Raw genomic sequence first — 17215 nt, 5'->3', positions numbered from 1 at the left:
GATGACTATAAGGTGTATGGGTATCTACAACCCTCTAGTGGCAAGAATGTCCATTTCTGCATTTCTCTCCCATCTGATCTCAATGGCCCGTATTCATAAAGCATCTCATAAGTACAAGTGCTGATCTACAATAGGTTGAGTTTAGCCTTTTAGATCTGAATAGATAACATTAAATGGACAGGGGTGGACCTGATCCTACTGTAGATCTGAGACACTTTGTGAATACGGGCCAGTATGTCCTTGTCGCAACCCATGTAATCGACACTCTCCTCAACAAGCAACTGATGGTGTGACATTAATGCCACATTTTAGACCCTGTCCGTCATACATTCAAACACTGTCCCTTGAGTGATACAAGACAGAACCATTGCTTCCAGACAGGTAAAACATGATCAAATCAATACAAAACAAAGGGAAATATATATTATTATTTTTTTACTTTCTGCTTTTATGGCTTCACTTAAAGGTCCAATGCTGATGTTTTTATATCAATATCAAATCATTTCTGGGTAACAATGAAGAACTTTATTGTAATAGATTTCCATTAAAATGGGTGAAAAAAAAACATATTTCTCAAGCAATCATTTTTTTAAAATCTAGGACTGTGTGTGAGTGGTCTGAGTGGGGAGGGGAAAACTGACAACTAGCTGTTATTGGCAGAGAGGTTTGGAACTCTCTTTGTTATTGGTCCAATTTACCACATAGGTGATGTCACCATGGAAAGACGAAACTCCTGCCCATGCTAACGTGCTGATTAAAAGGTCCAAGTGTAGATTCTATTTTCAACCAGCAACTATCAGGAAATAATACGGATTTTTAAAAAAAAGTGTTTGATTTTTACAGTGATTTTCACACAATGTTTTTTACAGTGTTCATTTCATCAGCTGTTGACCATTATGATACAAAATACAGGATAAACTGAATTTTGACTGCTCTGGACCTTTAAAACCCTAGTCCTGGTGATTGAGTTTCTCTCCAATTTAGGTAAGAAAGATATTCACTTGAAAGTGTGTGTGTGTGTGTGTGTGTGTGTGTGTGTGTGTGTGTGTGTGTGTGTGTGTGTGTGTGTGTGTGTGTGTGTGTGTGTGTGTGTGTGTGTGTGTGTGTGTGTGTGTGTGTGTGTTTAGAGAGGAGGGCAATATGGTGCATTGAAGCGTGGGGAACAGCAAGCTGTCTGAGGCCTGTTATCTGGAAGGATTAAATAGGTTGAGATTCAGGTCATTGGCCAATGAGGATCGACTTAACCAACACGATCACCATCAACACTCATAAACATAACCAAAGCATTGTTGACTAGGAGCCATCAAAAGATGATGCTTTGTTTAGGGTTGGGTGTCCAGAACCTAGTCAAGTCACTTAATCAATGATAACAGCACATTTTGTCAAATTTGGTAGATTTCCATAACTGCACAGAACCATAATATTTTGTGTATTTCTAAATTCAGTGCTATTCCCAATGCTTGCCATTTTCCTCTTTATATCTTTTCAGATATCACTTAGAGCTTTTACTAATAATAGTAATATGGTGTTGTTGTTTTTCTCTTCACAAAACCTTGAAAGGGGACGACCAGCAACATCAGTAGGGCAGACAAATCTCAAAGCAAACAAATAAAAATGATCCGACGATATTATCAAGAAACATAACCGCACGAACAAAATGGACAATAGTGACAACAAAATGTGCAACAAGTGAACATGTAGCAAAATGATTTTAAATAAACAGGAGTCCGGATCGATGATTACATCACTGCCCGTGTGATAAAAGAAGATGTGATCAACCAACTCAATGCAATGGGCACATAAGATCCTATAGCCAATCGGATACAGGGAAGAAGTTTGACCGGAATTATTTTGTTTTGTGCCTTCTTTTCCAAATGTCTAGATTCTGGAATGTCCATTAAAGGCCAAATCTGTGATTCATGTCCTAATGTTCAATAGTCAATTCAATGAACTCCGCCCGGTGATTATGGAAGAATAGAACTTTTGCGAGTTGCTTAATTTATTTTTTTTGTGAGCTCACTACAGCTGACTTCACCTATCTTAACCCAAATCTAAAGTAAAATTACCCCATTGTTCATTGTTTGTTTGGTTCCATTTGAGCATTTGTTTGTAACAATGTATATCTTCAAAATATATTTAAAACCATCATGTCGATCTCCTGGACCGTCAGACCATAAACCCATGAATTTTGGGAGTGGTCACATTTAGCTACGCCTTCCACTTTCAATGGCTTCAACACCCTCCTAGATATAGCTGCGTTGCTTGTTGTCCTGGCCCTTTCTAGCGTGAGCTTTGTTCTTTGTGTCAGTTGCCCTGTCTAGATGTGTCCTTTTGTGTCTATGTCTCTTGTTTTTATTTAGAGATTGTTTTTTAAATGAAATGTGTGTTATAAATTCAATGTATTATTATTTTAAAACAGACTCCAGATTGTGACTTTAATGTCCGTAGCTCATTAACACTCATCGCCAACATTGGTCCATTGGCATGAGGATGTTAGTTCTATTTGCTACTATAAAGGCCTTCTTTCTTATTCAATATACATTATGGAACCACTATACCATCATAGATCCTCTGAATGAAGGGTGCCATGAAAACAAACAGCAGAAAGTAGGATGTTAATCACGGTGGCTGGGGATGAATCAGGTGGTTTTTAATATTCCTTTCTACCCGGCAACACTTTCTTGTGACCAGAGCACACCAGAACCAGCCCTTCCTGGGTTTCTGTCTCCCTTCTGTTCATTGAAGCACAGACAGATCTTGCCTAGGGCTTAGCTTGGTCTCCTTCTCAAAGTCTGTTTAAAAAAAAGAGGCTGGGTGGAATGGATTGGTTGGATCAGTATTAGAAAAGAGAAGAAGAAGGAAAGAAAGGATGCCATTTGGGACACAGACAAAGAGTTTAGAGTTTGTATGTGAACTCAGGAGAGGAATCTTTCCACTGACTCCAGTAGCTCTGAAGAACAGCTCCGCAGGCCCACCAGCAGTTCTCCCTCCTCGTGACTCATCATGGCTCCCTGCTTCTTCACTAAGGACAAGTTGTCATCTGATATTAAGCTGCTCTCCGACGTTGGGCTGATGATGATTTGCGGGATACTGGAGATGTGAGAAAGCTGATCTCGTAAACTAGGGGAGTCCAAGGTGCTCCTGCGCCCTCTGCCGCTTTCGCTCTCTGTCGTCTCTCCTCCGTTGGTTAGCTGGACACTCTGGCTCCTCTTCGATAAGAGCAGCAGGGGGGCGGCTGCCATGCAGACGGAGCCAGACACTACCTCGTGTTCACTGGCGCTCATAGACTCCTTCAGTGCGTGGCTGGGCTGAAACACAGATACACAGATACATGGTCATGACGACAGTAAATACAGGGCTGAGGTTTCTGGGGTTTCTGGGGTTTCTGGGGTCACCCATTTGAGGGGAAAAAAATGCATTTACTACTATATTTGGATAAAATGTTTTCTAAATGGCATAAAGGCACCACAATGTCCACCAATCAAGTAGTACAATTCAGATCACTGTGTGGTCACAACACGATGTTCAATGACTGAGGAGAAATACCAAACCAATGGCAAAATAAAAGGCTAACAACACCGCAAGTATCTCTGCTCTCTCACCTTCTCTGCAGCACAAATAATCTTGGTCTTGCAACATTTGTCTTTGTGCATTTTAAAGGACGAGGTGCTTCTGAAGGAGGAGTCGTTACGCTCTGGAGGATCCAGCACCACATCCCCAAACACCTGTGGTTAGGAACCATATATGGATTTAGTTCAACATTTTTTTTCTCAACTTTTGACAAGAAAAACCTGAGGGAGCCATAATCTTCAAAAAGCAAAGAGGATTCTTCTGAGATGCCTGTGAGGGTAGCAGCAGGGTCGAGCCAAGAAAAGACCCACATGGCACAATGCCTTGTCTGGGATCAGTGCTCATATTAGACAACATTTCATTTGTTTCACCTACAGCAACAGAAAAACCCCCATTCTAATATATTGGTAATAAACAGTGTCCTCCCTCCTTAAACTGAAGCGTTTAAACATTGACCCTGTGTGCTCTATTTTGGTCTAAAGTTCAATTACCTCATTGTTTATGTTTTTGGGATCCATCTGAACATTTGTTTGTAACAATGTAGAGCTTCGGTCTCATATGGTTGTTGAATGCCAGTAGTTTACAGTGAAGTTCTGCCAGAGGGAATGATAATATTGATAACGATAATGTTGACCTGAAGTCAAACCTACGCCATTGATCTTATTTTAGCTCCAGGGTGAAGTTTCCCCTAGGTACAGATCTAGGATCAGCTTCCCCTCCCACAACCATAACCTTAACCATTCATGCACAACTGCACAACAAATGCACAACTGACCCAGCTTCAGCTTACACCTTACCATACTGGAGGAGATGGAGGATGTGGCGCAGAAATGGGTCCTTGAGACAGACGACTGCCTGCTGATAGTGGAATCTCGGAAGGATGACTCACTGTTGAAGTCCTTTTTGTCCTTTCTCGGTGACAGACATCTCAAACAAGGTACCTTCTCTGCCAATGTGGCCCTGTAGATGACATGGAGGACCAAAACACATTTGAAACACGTATTTATTTGTATTTTTTAGAGTAGCACAGAGCAAAATGAATTTTCCTAGTCAGGGTTGATAAAACACATCTATTCATTTATTCAGTCATTTGTTTGCTTATTTATTCATTCATTCATGTATTAGATTTTCAAAACACACAGTAGTTTACCTGTACTTTGTGTGTATAATGGCATAAATAAAAGGGTTGTAGATGGTAGAGGCTTTTGCTATAACTGCAGGCACGGCTTTGGAGTAGGGTGATAGAATGTTAGCGTGTCTGAAAAGACAGAAGACAAGTAAGTAATCTCTCCATTATCCAGTAACGAAGGCAGTGTTGGGATTATTCAAAACATCTATCAACAGCTGGACCAGGGTTTATGTACCTTCCAGTACAGATGGAGAGAAATATTTAAATGTTATATAACGAAGCCTCTGTCTCAGTAGTAATGGGGGAAACACATGGCTAAAGATTTCATGACAATTTCATTCAATTAACGAAGAGAAGAGGTTAGTTACCTAGTTGTTGAATGTATTCATTTGAATCTTTCAATTTTATATACAGTGAGGCAAAAAAGTATTTAGTCAGCCACCAATTGTGCAAGTTCTCCCACTTAAAAAAATTAGAGAGGCCTGTAATTTTCATCATAGATACACTTCACCTATGACAGACAAAATGAGAAAAAAAATCCAGAAAATCACATTGTAGGATTTTTAATGAATTTAGCATTATGACATGACTTTATGACAGCCTACATTATGACATGACTTTATGACAGCCTACATTATAACATCACTTTGGCTGACTAAATACTTTTTTGCCCCACTGTATATATATTATTTTGTTTGGGGGGGTATTTGAACTTTTTGGGAGTGACAGGGATATATTGGAAATGAGAGAGGTGACAGAGAGAGAGGGGCGGTGGGGCTGGAATTAATTCCCAAGATTTTACATTTTTCTTATAGAAATCAAGAAAACCCCCCCACATTTTTGGAAACAAGAACAGAAATGCCAAGTTTGGTGGTAAATCTAATCTTAAAAAGTGCAGAATACCTCCAGAATGATCTGAATGTAAAGCTAGTGAAAATAAGAATACCCCTCAAGGCATGTTCATCTAAATGACAACGTAAGACAAACATGCCCACACACGGTACATCCAGTAGCTCTAGAAATATATTACAGTAATGTTCTATGGACGTACACACACGGTACATCCAGTAGCTCTAGAAATATATTACAGTAATGTTCTATGGACGTACACACACGGTACATCCAGTAGCTCTAGAAATATATTACAGTAATGTTCTATGGACGTACACACACGGTACATCCAGTAGCTCTAGAAATATATTACAGTAATGATCTATGGACGTACACACACGGTACATCCAGTAGCTCTAGAAATATATTACAGTAATGTTCTATGGACGTACACACACGGTACATCCAGTAGCTCTAGAAATATATTACAGTAATGTTCTATGGACGTACACACACGGTACATCCAGTAGCTCTAGAAATATATTACAGTAATGTTCTATGGACGTACACACACGGTACATCCAGTAGCTCTAGAAATATATTACAGTAATGTTCTATGGACGTACACACACGGTACATCCAGTAGCTCTAGAAATATATTACAGTAATGATCTACGGACGTACACACGGTACATCCAGGCTCTAGAAATACATCCAGTAGCTCTAGAAATATATTACAGTAATGATCTATGGACGTACACACACGGTACATCCAGTAGCTCTAGAAATATATTACAGTAATGTTCTATGGACGTACACACACGGTACATCCAGTAGCTCTAGAAATATATTACAGTAATGTTCTACGGACGTACACACACGGTACATCCAGTAGCTCTAGAAATATATTACAGTAATGTTCTATGGACGTACACACACGGTACATCCAGTAGCTCTAGAAATATATTACAGTAATGTTCTATGGACGTACACACACGGTACATCCAGTAGCTCTAGAAATATATTACAGTAATGATCTATGGACGTACACACACGGTACATCCAGTAGCTCTAGAAATATATTACAGTAATGATCTATGGACATACACACACGATACATCCAGTAGCTCTAGAAATATATTACAGTAATGTTCTATGGACGTACACACACGGTACATCCAGTAGCTCTAGAAATATATTACAGTAATGATCTATGGACATACACACACGGTACATCCAGTAGCTCTAGAAATATATTACAGTAATGATCTACGGACGTACACACACGGTACATCCAGTAGCTCTAGAAATATAATACAGTAATGATCTATGGACGTACACACACGGTACATCCAGTAGCTCTAGAAATATATTACAGTAATGATCTATGGACGTACACACACGGTACATCCAGTAGCTCTAGAAATATAATACAGTAATGTTCTACGGACGTACACACACGGTACATCCAGGCTACACTAGTATCTTGGAAACCTGGATATTGCTACATTAGATGATGTCAAAAATAATTACATATAGCCATTGTAGATATGCACGACCATTCAAAAGTTTGTAGTCACTTAGAAATGTCTTTGTTTTTGAAAGAATAGCAATTTTTTACATCCATTAAAGAAACATACATTTTATCAGAAATATAGTGTTGACATTGTTATTGTTGTAAATAACTATTGTAGCTGGAAATGACAGATTTTTTATGGAATATCTACATAGGCGTACAGAGGCCCATTATCAGCAACCATCACTCCTGTGTTCCAATGGCACGTTGTGTTAGCTAATCCAAGTTTATCATTTCAAAAGGCTAATTGATCATTAGAAAACCCTTTTGCAACTTTGTTAGCACAGCTGAAAACTGTTGTTCTGATTAAAGAAGCAATACAACTGGCCTTCTTTAGACTAGTTGAGTATCTGGAACATCAGCATTTGTGGGTTTGATTACAGGCTCAAAATGGCCAGAAACAAAGACCTTTCTTCTGAAACTTGTCAGTCTATTCTTGTTCTGAGAATTTAAGGCTATTCCATGTGAGAAATTGCCAAGAAAATGAAGATCTCGTATAAACACTGTGTACTACTCCATTCACAGAACAGCGCAAACTGGCTCTAATCAGAATAGAAAGAGGAGAGGGAGGCCCCGGTGCACAACTGAGCAAGAGGACAAGTACATTAGAGTGTTCAGTTAGAGACACAAGTCCTCAACTGGCAGCTTCATTAAATAGTACCAGCAAACCTCAACAGTCTCAACCTCAACAGTGAAGAGCCGACTCCGGGATGCTGGTTTTCTTTCAAAAACAAGGACATTTCTAATGACCCCAAACTTGTCAATGGTAGTGAATATGTCAAATAAAATCAAATAAATAAAATTTGTTTTGTCACGTGCGCCGTTCTACAAGTAAACATTTCACCTTACTGTGAAATACTTACTTACAAGCCCTTAACCAACAATGCAAGTTCAAGAAATAGAGTTAAGAACAGATTTACTAAATAAACTAAAGTAAAAAATTAAATAACAAGCAACACAATAAAATAACAATAGCAAGGCTATGTACAGGGGGTACCGGTACCGAGTCCATGTGCAGGTTAGTCGAGGTCACCCAAGCCTTTATATATTTTGTATATACTTACCCTGCCCAGGAGATCATGGTGACGGTGGCATACGGCGACCAGGACAGCACATACACAACAATGACCACAAAGGCGATTTTGGCCAGCTTCCACTCATTCCTGATGCTCTTCTGTTGGATCAGTGTGCATTTCCTCACCTGTGTCCCCAAGTTCTCCACTTCCCTGCAGGAACAAACAGAGGAGCCTGGCTGTTAGCTGGAAACAATGACACAAAGGACAACCCACATGAAAGAAAATACTACAGTTTGCTATAGAATACTACAGTACGTACTATGGAATTCTATAGTAAACTGTAGTATACTGTAGAATAATATACTACACACTGTAGTATCCCTCAAGCAATTGTAGAACTTACTAGAGGTTGTTGCATTCGGTGGAGGCTGGTGGGAGGAGCTATAGGAGGACGGGCTCATTGTATTAGCTGGAATATAATAGTTGGAACAGAGTCAAACGTGGTTTCCGTATGTTTGATGTTTTTCATACTGTTCTATTGATTCCATTCCGGCCATTACAATGAGCCCTTCCTCCTATAGGTCCTCCACCAGCCGCCACTGGTTGTATTATACCGTAAAATTCTATAGTAAATACAATAGTATTATCCGCAACAAAAAAACACTTTAGTAAATATTACAGTAATGTCAGCAAAAATACTACAGTCTGCAAAAACAGTAAAGTTTTTTAACGATAGTAATAGTACAAGTATTTAATTTGCATATACCCTGCCCATTCCCCTCCCCCACGTTCCAAATTGTGCCACCCATAACTGAGAAACCTACATGCCAAGTATAGATTATACATTGTGTTCCCTACAAATTATAGGAATGAGCAGAACTTTTGAATGATCTGTTCAGACCACAGGCGTACCTTTCTAAAGGTTATGGACAATGTGCTCTTAGTATTTGCCCAGTAGGTTCATTCTGTATCTACAGGACTCCTGATATTCCCAGGACTGACAAGTAAATTATCTTTTTTGTTTTTCATCTGTTGTCTTGTGCTGTTTTTTTGCCAGCTAGGATCATCTACTCAAGTGCTGCCTGTCTTCCCAGTGTCCTACTTGGTGTGTGAACTGCTGACTGCTCATAACTTGCAAATGATTGTTGACACATCAATCCGGATTAAGTGGCAGGACAATTTGTGACTTGTTTTGGTAAAACTTTACGGAAGGGGGAATGGTTTCTTCTCTTCTAGGCAATCAGCAGTTAAGTGTTAGCACTTCAGTTTCTCCTGGGTTCTCAGCTGTTGTTGGGTTCACACTCGTTGACAAAACTAAGACCGTCGCCAAGACAAAGGCGGTTCTGCTGAGTTGTTCGAGGACGGTAAGGGAGGAAGTCTCCACACCACTCTCTCACTCGAGTACCTCGTCATTTTCTGTTCTCATTTTGCTCTTTTGTAGCTTTGGTAATTATGTGTGTGTTTTCTATACCTGTTAATTCCTCTCCCTGTAGGCTTTACAGACGCTCTCCACCCCCTGGCTCAACCCTTCTAATTTAGTGTACCCTGGCTCGGCCCTTCTAATTTAGTGTACCCTGGCTACAACCCTTCTAATTTAGTGTACCCTGGCTACAACCCTTCTAATTTAGTGTACCCTGGCTGCAACCCTTCTAATTTAGTGTACCCTGGCTGCAACCCTTCTAATTTAGTGTACCCTGCACACACAACCCTTCTAATTTAGTGTACCCTGGCTGCAACCCTTCTAATCTAGTGTACCCTGGCTGCAACCCTTCTAATTTAGTGTACCCTGCACACACAACCCTTCTAATTTAGTGTACCCTGGCTGCAACCCTTCTAATTTAGTGTACCCTGCACACACAACCCTTCTAATTTAGTGTACCCTGCACACACAACCCTTCTAATTTAGTGTACCCTGCACACACAACCCTTCTAATTTAGTGTACCCTGCACACACAACCCTTCTAATTTAGTGTACCCTGGCTGCAACCCTTCTAATTGAGTGTACCCTGGCTACAACCCTTCTAATTTAGTGTACCATGGCTACAACCCTTCTAATTTAGTGTACCATGGCTACAACCCTTCTAATTTAGTGTACCCTGGCTGCAACCCTTCTAATTTAGTGTACCCTGGCTACAACCCTTCTAATTTAGTGTACCCTGCACACACAACCCTTCTAATTTAGTGTACCCTGGCTGCAACCCTTCTAATTTAGTGTACCCTGCACACACAACCCTTCTAATTTAGTGTACCCTGGCTGCAACCCTTCTAATTTAGTGTACCCTGGCTCAACCCTTCTAATTTAGTGTACCCTGGCTACAACCCTTCTAATTTAGTGTACCCTGGCTCAACCCTTCTAATTTAGTGTACCCTGGCTACAACCCTTCTAATTTAGTGTACCCTGGCTCAACCCTTCTAATTTAGTGTACCCTGGCTCAACCCTTCTAATTTAGTGTACCCTGGCTGCAACCCTTCTAATTTAGTGTACCCTGGCTGCAACCCTTCTAATTTAGTGTACCCTGCGCACACAACCCATGTGGAATTCCGTGTCTCAACCTCCCGACATCTGCCTTCGATTCATTTCTTCCCAACTCTTTCTTTCCCCTTCTTGCCTTCTTTGACCTCCCCTTTCCCAATCACCTCCAATTTACAAGGCTTGCAATACGCTTGACCTCATCTTTACTAGAGGCTGACAGCCTACTAATCTCACTCCAAGTCTCTGATCACTACGTTCTTTACTGTCTCCCTCTCCTCTGTGCCATATTGCTTAATAAGGCCATGCTCATGAAAATAAAAAACTGTCCTCCCTCATTTTAAACGGCACAGACCGCCACTGGTGTGGAAGGAGGTGAAGCAGCAATAGCTGGCATTTCACTCCCTGACTGTCTCGAAGCACGGCATCTGATTAGCACGGCATCTGATTAGCTACGGCGGGGCATTGCCCGAGTATTTACATGACATACATGTAACCATGTTATGTAATACTGTCAATGTTTTTTTGTCAGGGTTTAAAGAACAAATAAACTCGGAATGTCCTCTGTATTATGACCACACTATGAGATGGATGCCCAGCACTGTGAACATCCTGATAATTCATCCTGATTATAATTATTGTCTATAGGATGGATGCCCAGCACTGTGGAAAACCTGATAATTCATCCTGATTATAATTATTGTCTATAGGATGGATGCCCAGCACTGTGGACAACCTGATAATTCATCCTGATTATAATTATTGTCTATAGGATGGATGCCCAGCACTGTGGACAACCTGATAATTCATCCTGATTATAATTATTGTCTATAGGATGGATGCCCAGCACTGTGGACAACCTGATAATTCATCCTGATTATAATTATTGTCTATAGGATGAATGACCAGCACTGTGGACAACCTGATAATTCATCCTGATTATAATTATTGTCTATAGAATGGATGCCCAGCACTGTGGACAACCTGATAATTCATCCTGATTATAATTATTGTCTATAGGATGAATGACCAGCACTGTGGACAACCTGATAATTAATCCTGATTATAATTATTGTCTATAGGATGGATGCCCAGCACTGTGGACAACCTGATAATTCATCCTGATTATAATTGTCTATTAGGATGGATGCCCAGCACTGTGGACAACCTGATAATCCATTCTGATTATAGTGATCATCTATGGGATGGATGCCCAGCACTGTGGATTGTGTAAATATTTTTTTTTAATTCACCTTTAGGCTAGTTGAGAACAGGTTCTCATTTGCAACTGCAACACGGCCAAGATAAAGCATAGCAATTCGACACATAAAAAAACAGAGTTACACATGGAATAAACAGAACATAGTCAATAATACAGTAAAACAAATTAAAACAAAAAGTTGATATACAGTGAGTGCAAATGAGGTAAGATAAGGGAGTTAAGGCAATAAATAGGTCATGGTGGCGAAGTAATTACAATATAGCAATTAAACACTGGAATGGTAGATGTGCAGAAGATGAATGTGCAAGTAGAGATACTGGCGTGCAAAGGACCAAGATAAATCAATAAATACAGTATGGGGATGAGGTAGGTAGATAGATGGGCTGTTTACAGATGGGCTATGTACAGGTGCAGTGATCTGTGAGCTGCTCTGACAGCTGGTGCTTAAAGCTAGTGAGGGAGATATGAGTCTCCAACTTCAGTGATTTTTGCAGTTCGTTCCAGTCATTGGCAGCAGAGAACTTGAACAAAAGACAACCAAAGGAGGAATTGGCTTTGCGGGTGACCAGTGAGATCTACTTGCTGGAGCGTGTGCTACGAGTGGGTGCTGCTATGGTGACCAGTGAGCTGAGATATGGCTGGGCTTTACCTAGCAGAGACTTGTAGATAACCTGTAGCCAGTGGGTTTGGCGACGAGAATGAAGCGAGGGCCAACCAATGAGAGCGTACAGGTCACAATGGTGGGTAGTGTATGGGGTTTGGTGACAAAACAGATGGCACTGTGATAGACTTCATCCAGTTTGTTGAGGAGAGTGTTGGAGGCTATTTTATAGATGACATCACAGAAGTCGAGGATCGGTAGGATGGTCAGTTTTACAAGGGTATGTTAAGCAGCATGAGTGAAGGATGCTTTGTTATGATATAGGAAGCCAATTCTAGATTTAATTTTGGATTGGAGATGCTTAATGTGAGTCTGGAAGGAGAGTTTACAGTCTAACCAGACACCTAGGTATTTGTAGTTGTCCACGTATTCTAAGTCAGAGCCGTCCAGAGTAGTGATGCTGGACAGGCGAGCAGGTGAAGGCAGTGATCGGTTGAATAGCATGCATTTAGTTTTACTTGCATTTAAGAGCAGTCGGAGGCCACGGAAGGAGAGTTGTATGGCATTGAAGCTCGTCTGGAGGGTTGTTAACACAGTGTCCAAAAAGGGGCCAGAAGTATACAGAATAGTGTCGTCTGCGTAGCGGTGGATCAGATAATCACCAGCAGCAAGAGGGACATCATTGATATATACAGAGAAGAGAGTTGGCCCGAGGATTGAACCCTGTGGCACCCACATAGATTCTGCCAGAGGTCTGGACAACAGGCCCTACGATTTGACACACTGAACTCTATCAGAGAAGTAGTTGGTAAACTAGGCGAGGCAACCATTTGAGTAACCAAGGCTGTCGAGTCTGCCAATAAGAACGTGGTGATTGACAGAGTCGAATGCCTTGGCCAGGTCGATGAATATGGCTGCACAGTAATGTCTCTTATCGATGGCGGTTATGATGTCGTTTAGGACCTTGACCGTGGCTGAGGGGCACCCATGACCAGCTCGGAAACCAGATTGCATAGTGGAGGGGGTACGGTGGGATTCAAAATGGTCAGTAATCTGTTTGTTAACTTGGTTTTCGAAGACCTTAGGGTAGGATAGATATAGGTCTGTAGCAGTTTGGGTCTAGAGTGTCACCCCCTTTGAAGAGGGGGATGACCGCGGCAGCTTTCCAATCTTTGGGAAATCAGACGATACGAAAGAGAGGTTGAACAGGCTAATAATAGAGGTTGCAACAATTTTGGCAGAGGGTCCAGATTGTCTAGCCCGGCTGATTTGTAGGGGTCCAGATTTTGCATCTCTTTCAGAACATCAGCTATCTGGATTTGGATGAGGGAGAAATGGTGGGGGCTTTGGCGGGTTGCTGTGGAGGGTGCCAGGCAGTTGTTCGGGGTAGGGGTAGCCAGGTGGAAAGCATGGCAAGCCGTAGAGAAATGCTTAATGAAATTCTCAATTATAGTGGATTTATCGGTGGTGACAGTGTTTTCTAGCCTCAGTGCAGTGGGCAGCTGGGAGGAGGTGCTCTTATTCTCCATGGACTTTACAGTGTCCCAGAACTCTTTTGAGTTAGTACTACAGCATGCAAATTTCTGTTTGAAAAAGCTAGCCCTAGCTTTCCTAACTGCCTGTGTATATTTGTTCCTAACTTCCCTGAAAAGTTGCATATCACGGGGGCTATTCGATGCTAATGCAGAACGCCACAGGATGTTTTTGTGCTGGTCAAGGGCAGTTAGGTCTGGCGTGAACCAAGGACTATATCTATTCCTGGTTCTACATTTTTTGAACGGGGCATGCCTATTTAAGATGGTGAGGAAGGCACTATTAAAGAATAGCCAGGCATCATCTACTGACGGGATGAGGTCAATGTCACTCCAGGATTCCAGGACATCCTGATAATTCATCCTGATTATAGTGATCGTCTATGATCCTAAAGTGTCCCGTGGCATAACGTTTCCACGTTACAGTTACATTAGCAGATATATTCTTAGCCTTCATCGAGGTGGATGTGGGTGGACATAATGTATGCTAGAATAACCATTGTGTAACCATTTGTAGTTACAGTATATGTCACATAAGCTGACATATTAGTTGTTTGTTACTTATCTAATCACATATTCGTTATATGTCACAAAGCATGGCTGGGTTTAGGGACAGGTTCATGGTTAGGCTTAGGCTTAATGTCTTGGGTGGATTTAGGTGTCCCGGCCTGAGAGAGTGTGGCTTCTCAGTTATAATATGATGGGCGGCAGGGTAGCCTAGTGGTTAGAGAGTTGGACTAGTAACCGGAAGTGCAAATCCCCGAGCTGACAAGGTACAAATTTGTCGTTCTGCCCCTGAACAGGCAGTTAACCCACTGTTTCTAGGCCGTCATTGAAAATAAGAATTTGTTCTTTACCTGACTTGCCTAGTTAAATAAAGGTCAAATAAAATTTAAAAAATAACATGATAGTTATGATTAGCAGTTTTATGCCACCCAAGAAACTGGCACAATAGACCCACCTGCTGGCAGTGCGGATAGCCAGGAACATGAAGAGGTAGCAGTAGAAGATGACTCCCAGTGGGATGAAGAAGGTAAAACAACACAGCATCATGGTGTAGCTCTGGTTGGCGTACGTGTATGTGACATAATCCCAAGTGCAGGAAGTCATGAGGCCCTCTGGGATATAGGAGCCTGTAAGAGCCGATACAAAACAAATACACACAGTGTAAGTCCTGGCAGGTACTGGGCGCAGCACAGCCCATGAAGCATTTTAGTGGTTAAACGCTTTGCTCGAGATCACAACAGCAGAAATATTGGTGCCAGCGACCCTCGATCCCATCAGCATGGCAATCATACATTTTTACATTTACTTCTTAGCATATGAGGATGTGAATTTGAGTTGTTGGTGAAAGCACTTACTCCAGCCAATGAGTGGGGCAAAACTCCAGGCAAAAGAGTAAAGCCACACCATTAGTATTGCCAGGGTGGTCCGACGCCTTGACGACCGACCGAGGGCCTTGAGGGGCTGGGTGATGACCAGGTAGCGGTCAATGGAGATAGCCAACAGGTTGATCATGGAGGTGATGCCAAAGAGAGCCCCACAGAAGGCATACATTTTGCATCCTGCAGACACACAGTTCAAATGCAGGTCAAAACCAACAACGTTCAGAGATTCAGATTGTAACCGTCGATTAGAAAATGATCATTTGTCAAACATGAACAAATAGCATCAAATAATGTTTTGTGTTCCTCTTCGGGAGTTCACTGTCACCGTCTACTATGGTGGCTGAATACAATGGGCAACATTTTCGTAGTGCAAAAAAATTAATTGTGCAAAGAAATACCATAAACCTCATTATAATCTCACCGTTAAATGTATTTATACTATTTTTCAACAATATGCATTATTAGGAGACGATTATCTAACTAGAGTTTAGTAAACTGAGCAATACGTAAATAGTAGCCTCTTTATAGCGCACATTGTAGAAGAAAAGTTGCACCAGCTGCTAGATTATAATGAGGTTTATGGTAAATTTTGCACAATTCTTTTGAACTATATGACAAACAATGATTGAGATGGTGCGGTGAAAAAAATGAAAGAAAGGGGGATAATGACTTACCGTACTCGCCAAAAATCCACTCTTTATAGAGACAGTTAATGAAGAAGATGGGCGACTGTGTGAAAGCCATGAGGAAGTCGCTCACTGCCTGGTTCATGATGAAGTAGTTGGGCAGATTACGCAGTTTCTTATTACTGTAACACAGGTAGGTGGGAATACAGTGTTATTATATATTACCACATTTCAAATCCATGAGCACACAAATGGCATAGACCTATACAAATGAAAAACAAAAATGTTTTAAGTGAGAATAGACATTGGTCTGAAGCTGAAAAAAAGAAAGGAAATTGACATGAGCACCACGATGCCTATTCCATCCATGCTCTACCAAGGTTTTCCAGCACACAGCTTTGACCTACTACAGTAGCTATGTTGGTATTGTACTTCAAACTATGTGTAGCCAGGTTGCTTAGGATTCAAACCTTCTCAAACAGCCGAGTTCATACTCTTAGAGGAGGTGCTTCCACAATGATGTCATTTGTACCTCATCCAATAATTGACCTTGATTGTGCAGCATACAAGTTCACACACCACAGTAAGACATTATCCCATAACACTACATGTTAAAGCTTTTTTTTGTGTGAAGTGAAAGCAAGCTTTGCTTTTATTCTTACAACACCATCAGGCTTGATTGAGCTGTTTTGTCTTGTAGTAGTAATGTGGTGCATGCCTGTATTTCCTTAAACCTTTTATTTGAGCAAATAATGTAATTTAAATAAAGTATTCGAACATTTTTTTTTTTAATGGTCAATAGGTGCCCAACATAACAAGTGGTGGTGTGGTGTTGGACACAGTAGCTCAGATTAATACAGCCTGTCTGTATTCCTGGTTTCTGTAACTCTTACCTGTGCAATATTGAATTAAGGTCAGAAACACTTGTGTTTCAAACATGGTCCTGTTTTATCAATTGCTGTGGTGATGAAGGGACAGTTCATTTCCTCTGTCAAAATGACGTGTAGTTTAAAGTTATATTTGTACTTGCAATAAAGATAGTGATGTAACAAAAATACACATTTACAATAAGCCTACAGTATATGGAAAAATACATACAGCCAAATTGTGTGTGTAGGCCTACAGTGTATGTGTTTACAATAAGCCTGTATATGGAAAATACACATTTACAATAGGCCTGTATATGGAAAAATACATACAGTGTGTGTGTGTGTATATATATATATTACACACACACACACTACCGGTCAAAAG

At 40.9% G+C, this 17215-nt stretch overlaps 1 protein-coding gene across 2 annotated transcripts in view; it reads right to left on the bottom strand.

The window, feature by feature from the left end:
- Positions 1-1032: 1032 nt before the first annotated feature.
- Positions 1033-17215, bottom strand: part of opn4xb (opsin 4xb) — a 37235-nt gene continuing 21052 nt past the window's right edge. For both annotated transcript variants that reach the window (XM_035787382.2, XM_035787381.2), the window contains exons 2-9: positions 16010-16143; positions 15309-15512; positions 14909-15080; positions 8171-8332; positions 4721-4828; positions 4368-4530; positions 3603-3725; positions 1033-3308 (exon numbers count right to left, since the gene is read on the bottom strand). In XM_035787382.2, coding sequence (XP_035643275.1) covers positions 2916-3308; positions 3603-3725; positions 4368-4530; positions 4721-4828; positions 8171-8332; positions 14909-15080; positions 15309-15512; positions 16010-16106 — 1422 coding nt within the window. In that variant the 5' untranslated portion in view covers positions 16107-16143 and the 3' untranslated portion in view covers positions 1033-2915. The remainder of the gene's footprint in view (positions 3309-3602; positions 3726-4367; positions 4531-4720; positions 4829-8170; positions 8333-14908; positions 15081-15308; positions 15513-16009; positions 16144-17215) is intronic.

The sequence above is a fragment of the Oncorhynchus keta genome, chromosome 14 (genome assembly GCF_023373465.1).
Source record: "Oncorhynchus keta strain PuntledgeMale-10-30-2019 chromosome 14, Oket_V2, whole genome shotgun sequence".
In the NCBI taxonomy this organism is placed as follows: Eukaryota; Metazoa; Chordata; class Actinopteri; order Salmoniformes; family Salmonidae; genus Oncorhynchus; species Oncorhynchus keta.
The sequence above is the reverse complement of the archived record's forward strand: the minus strand, read 5'-3'. Positions and strand labels throughout refer to the sequence as shown.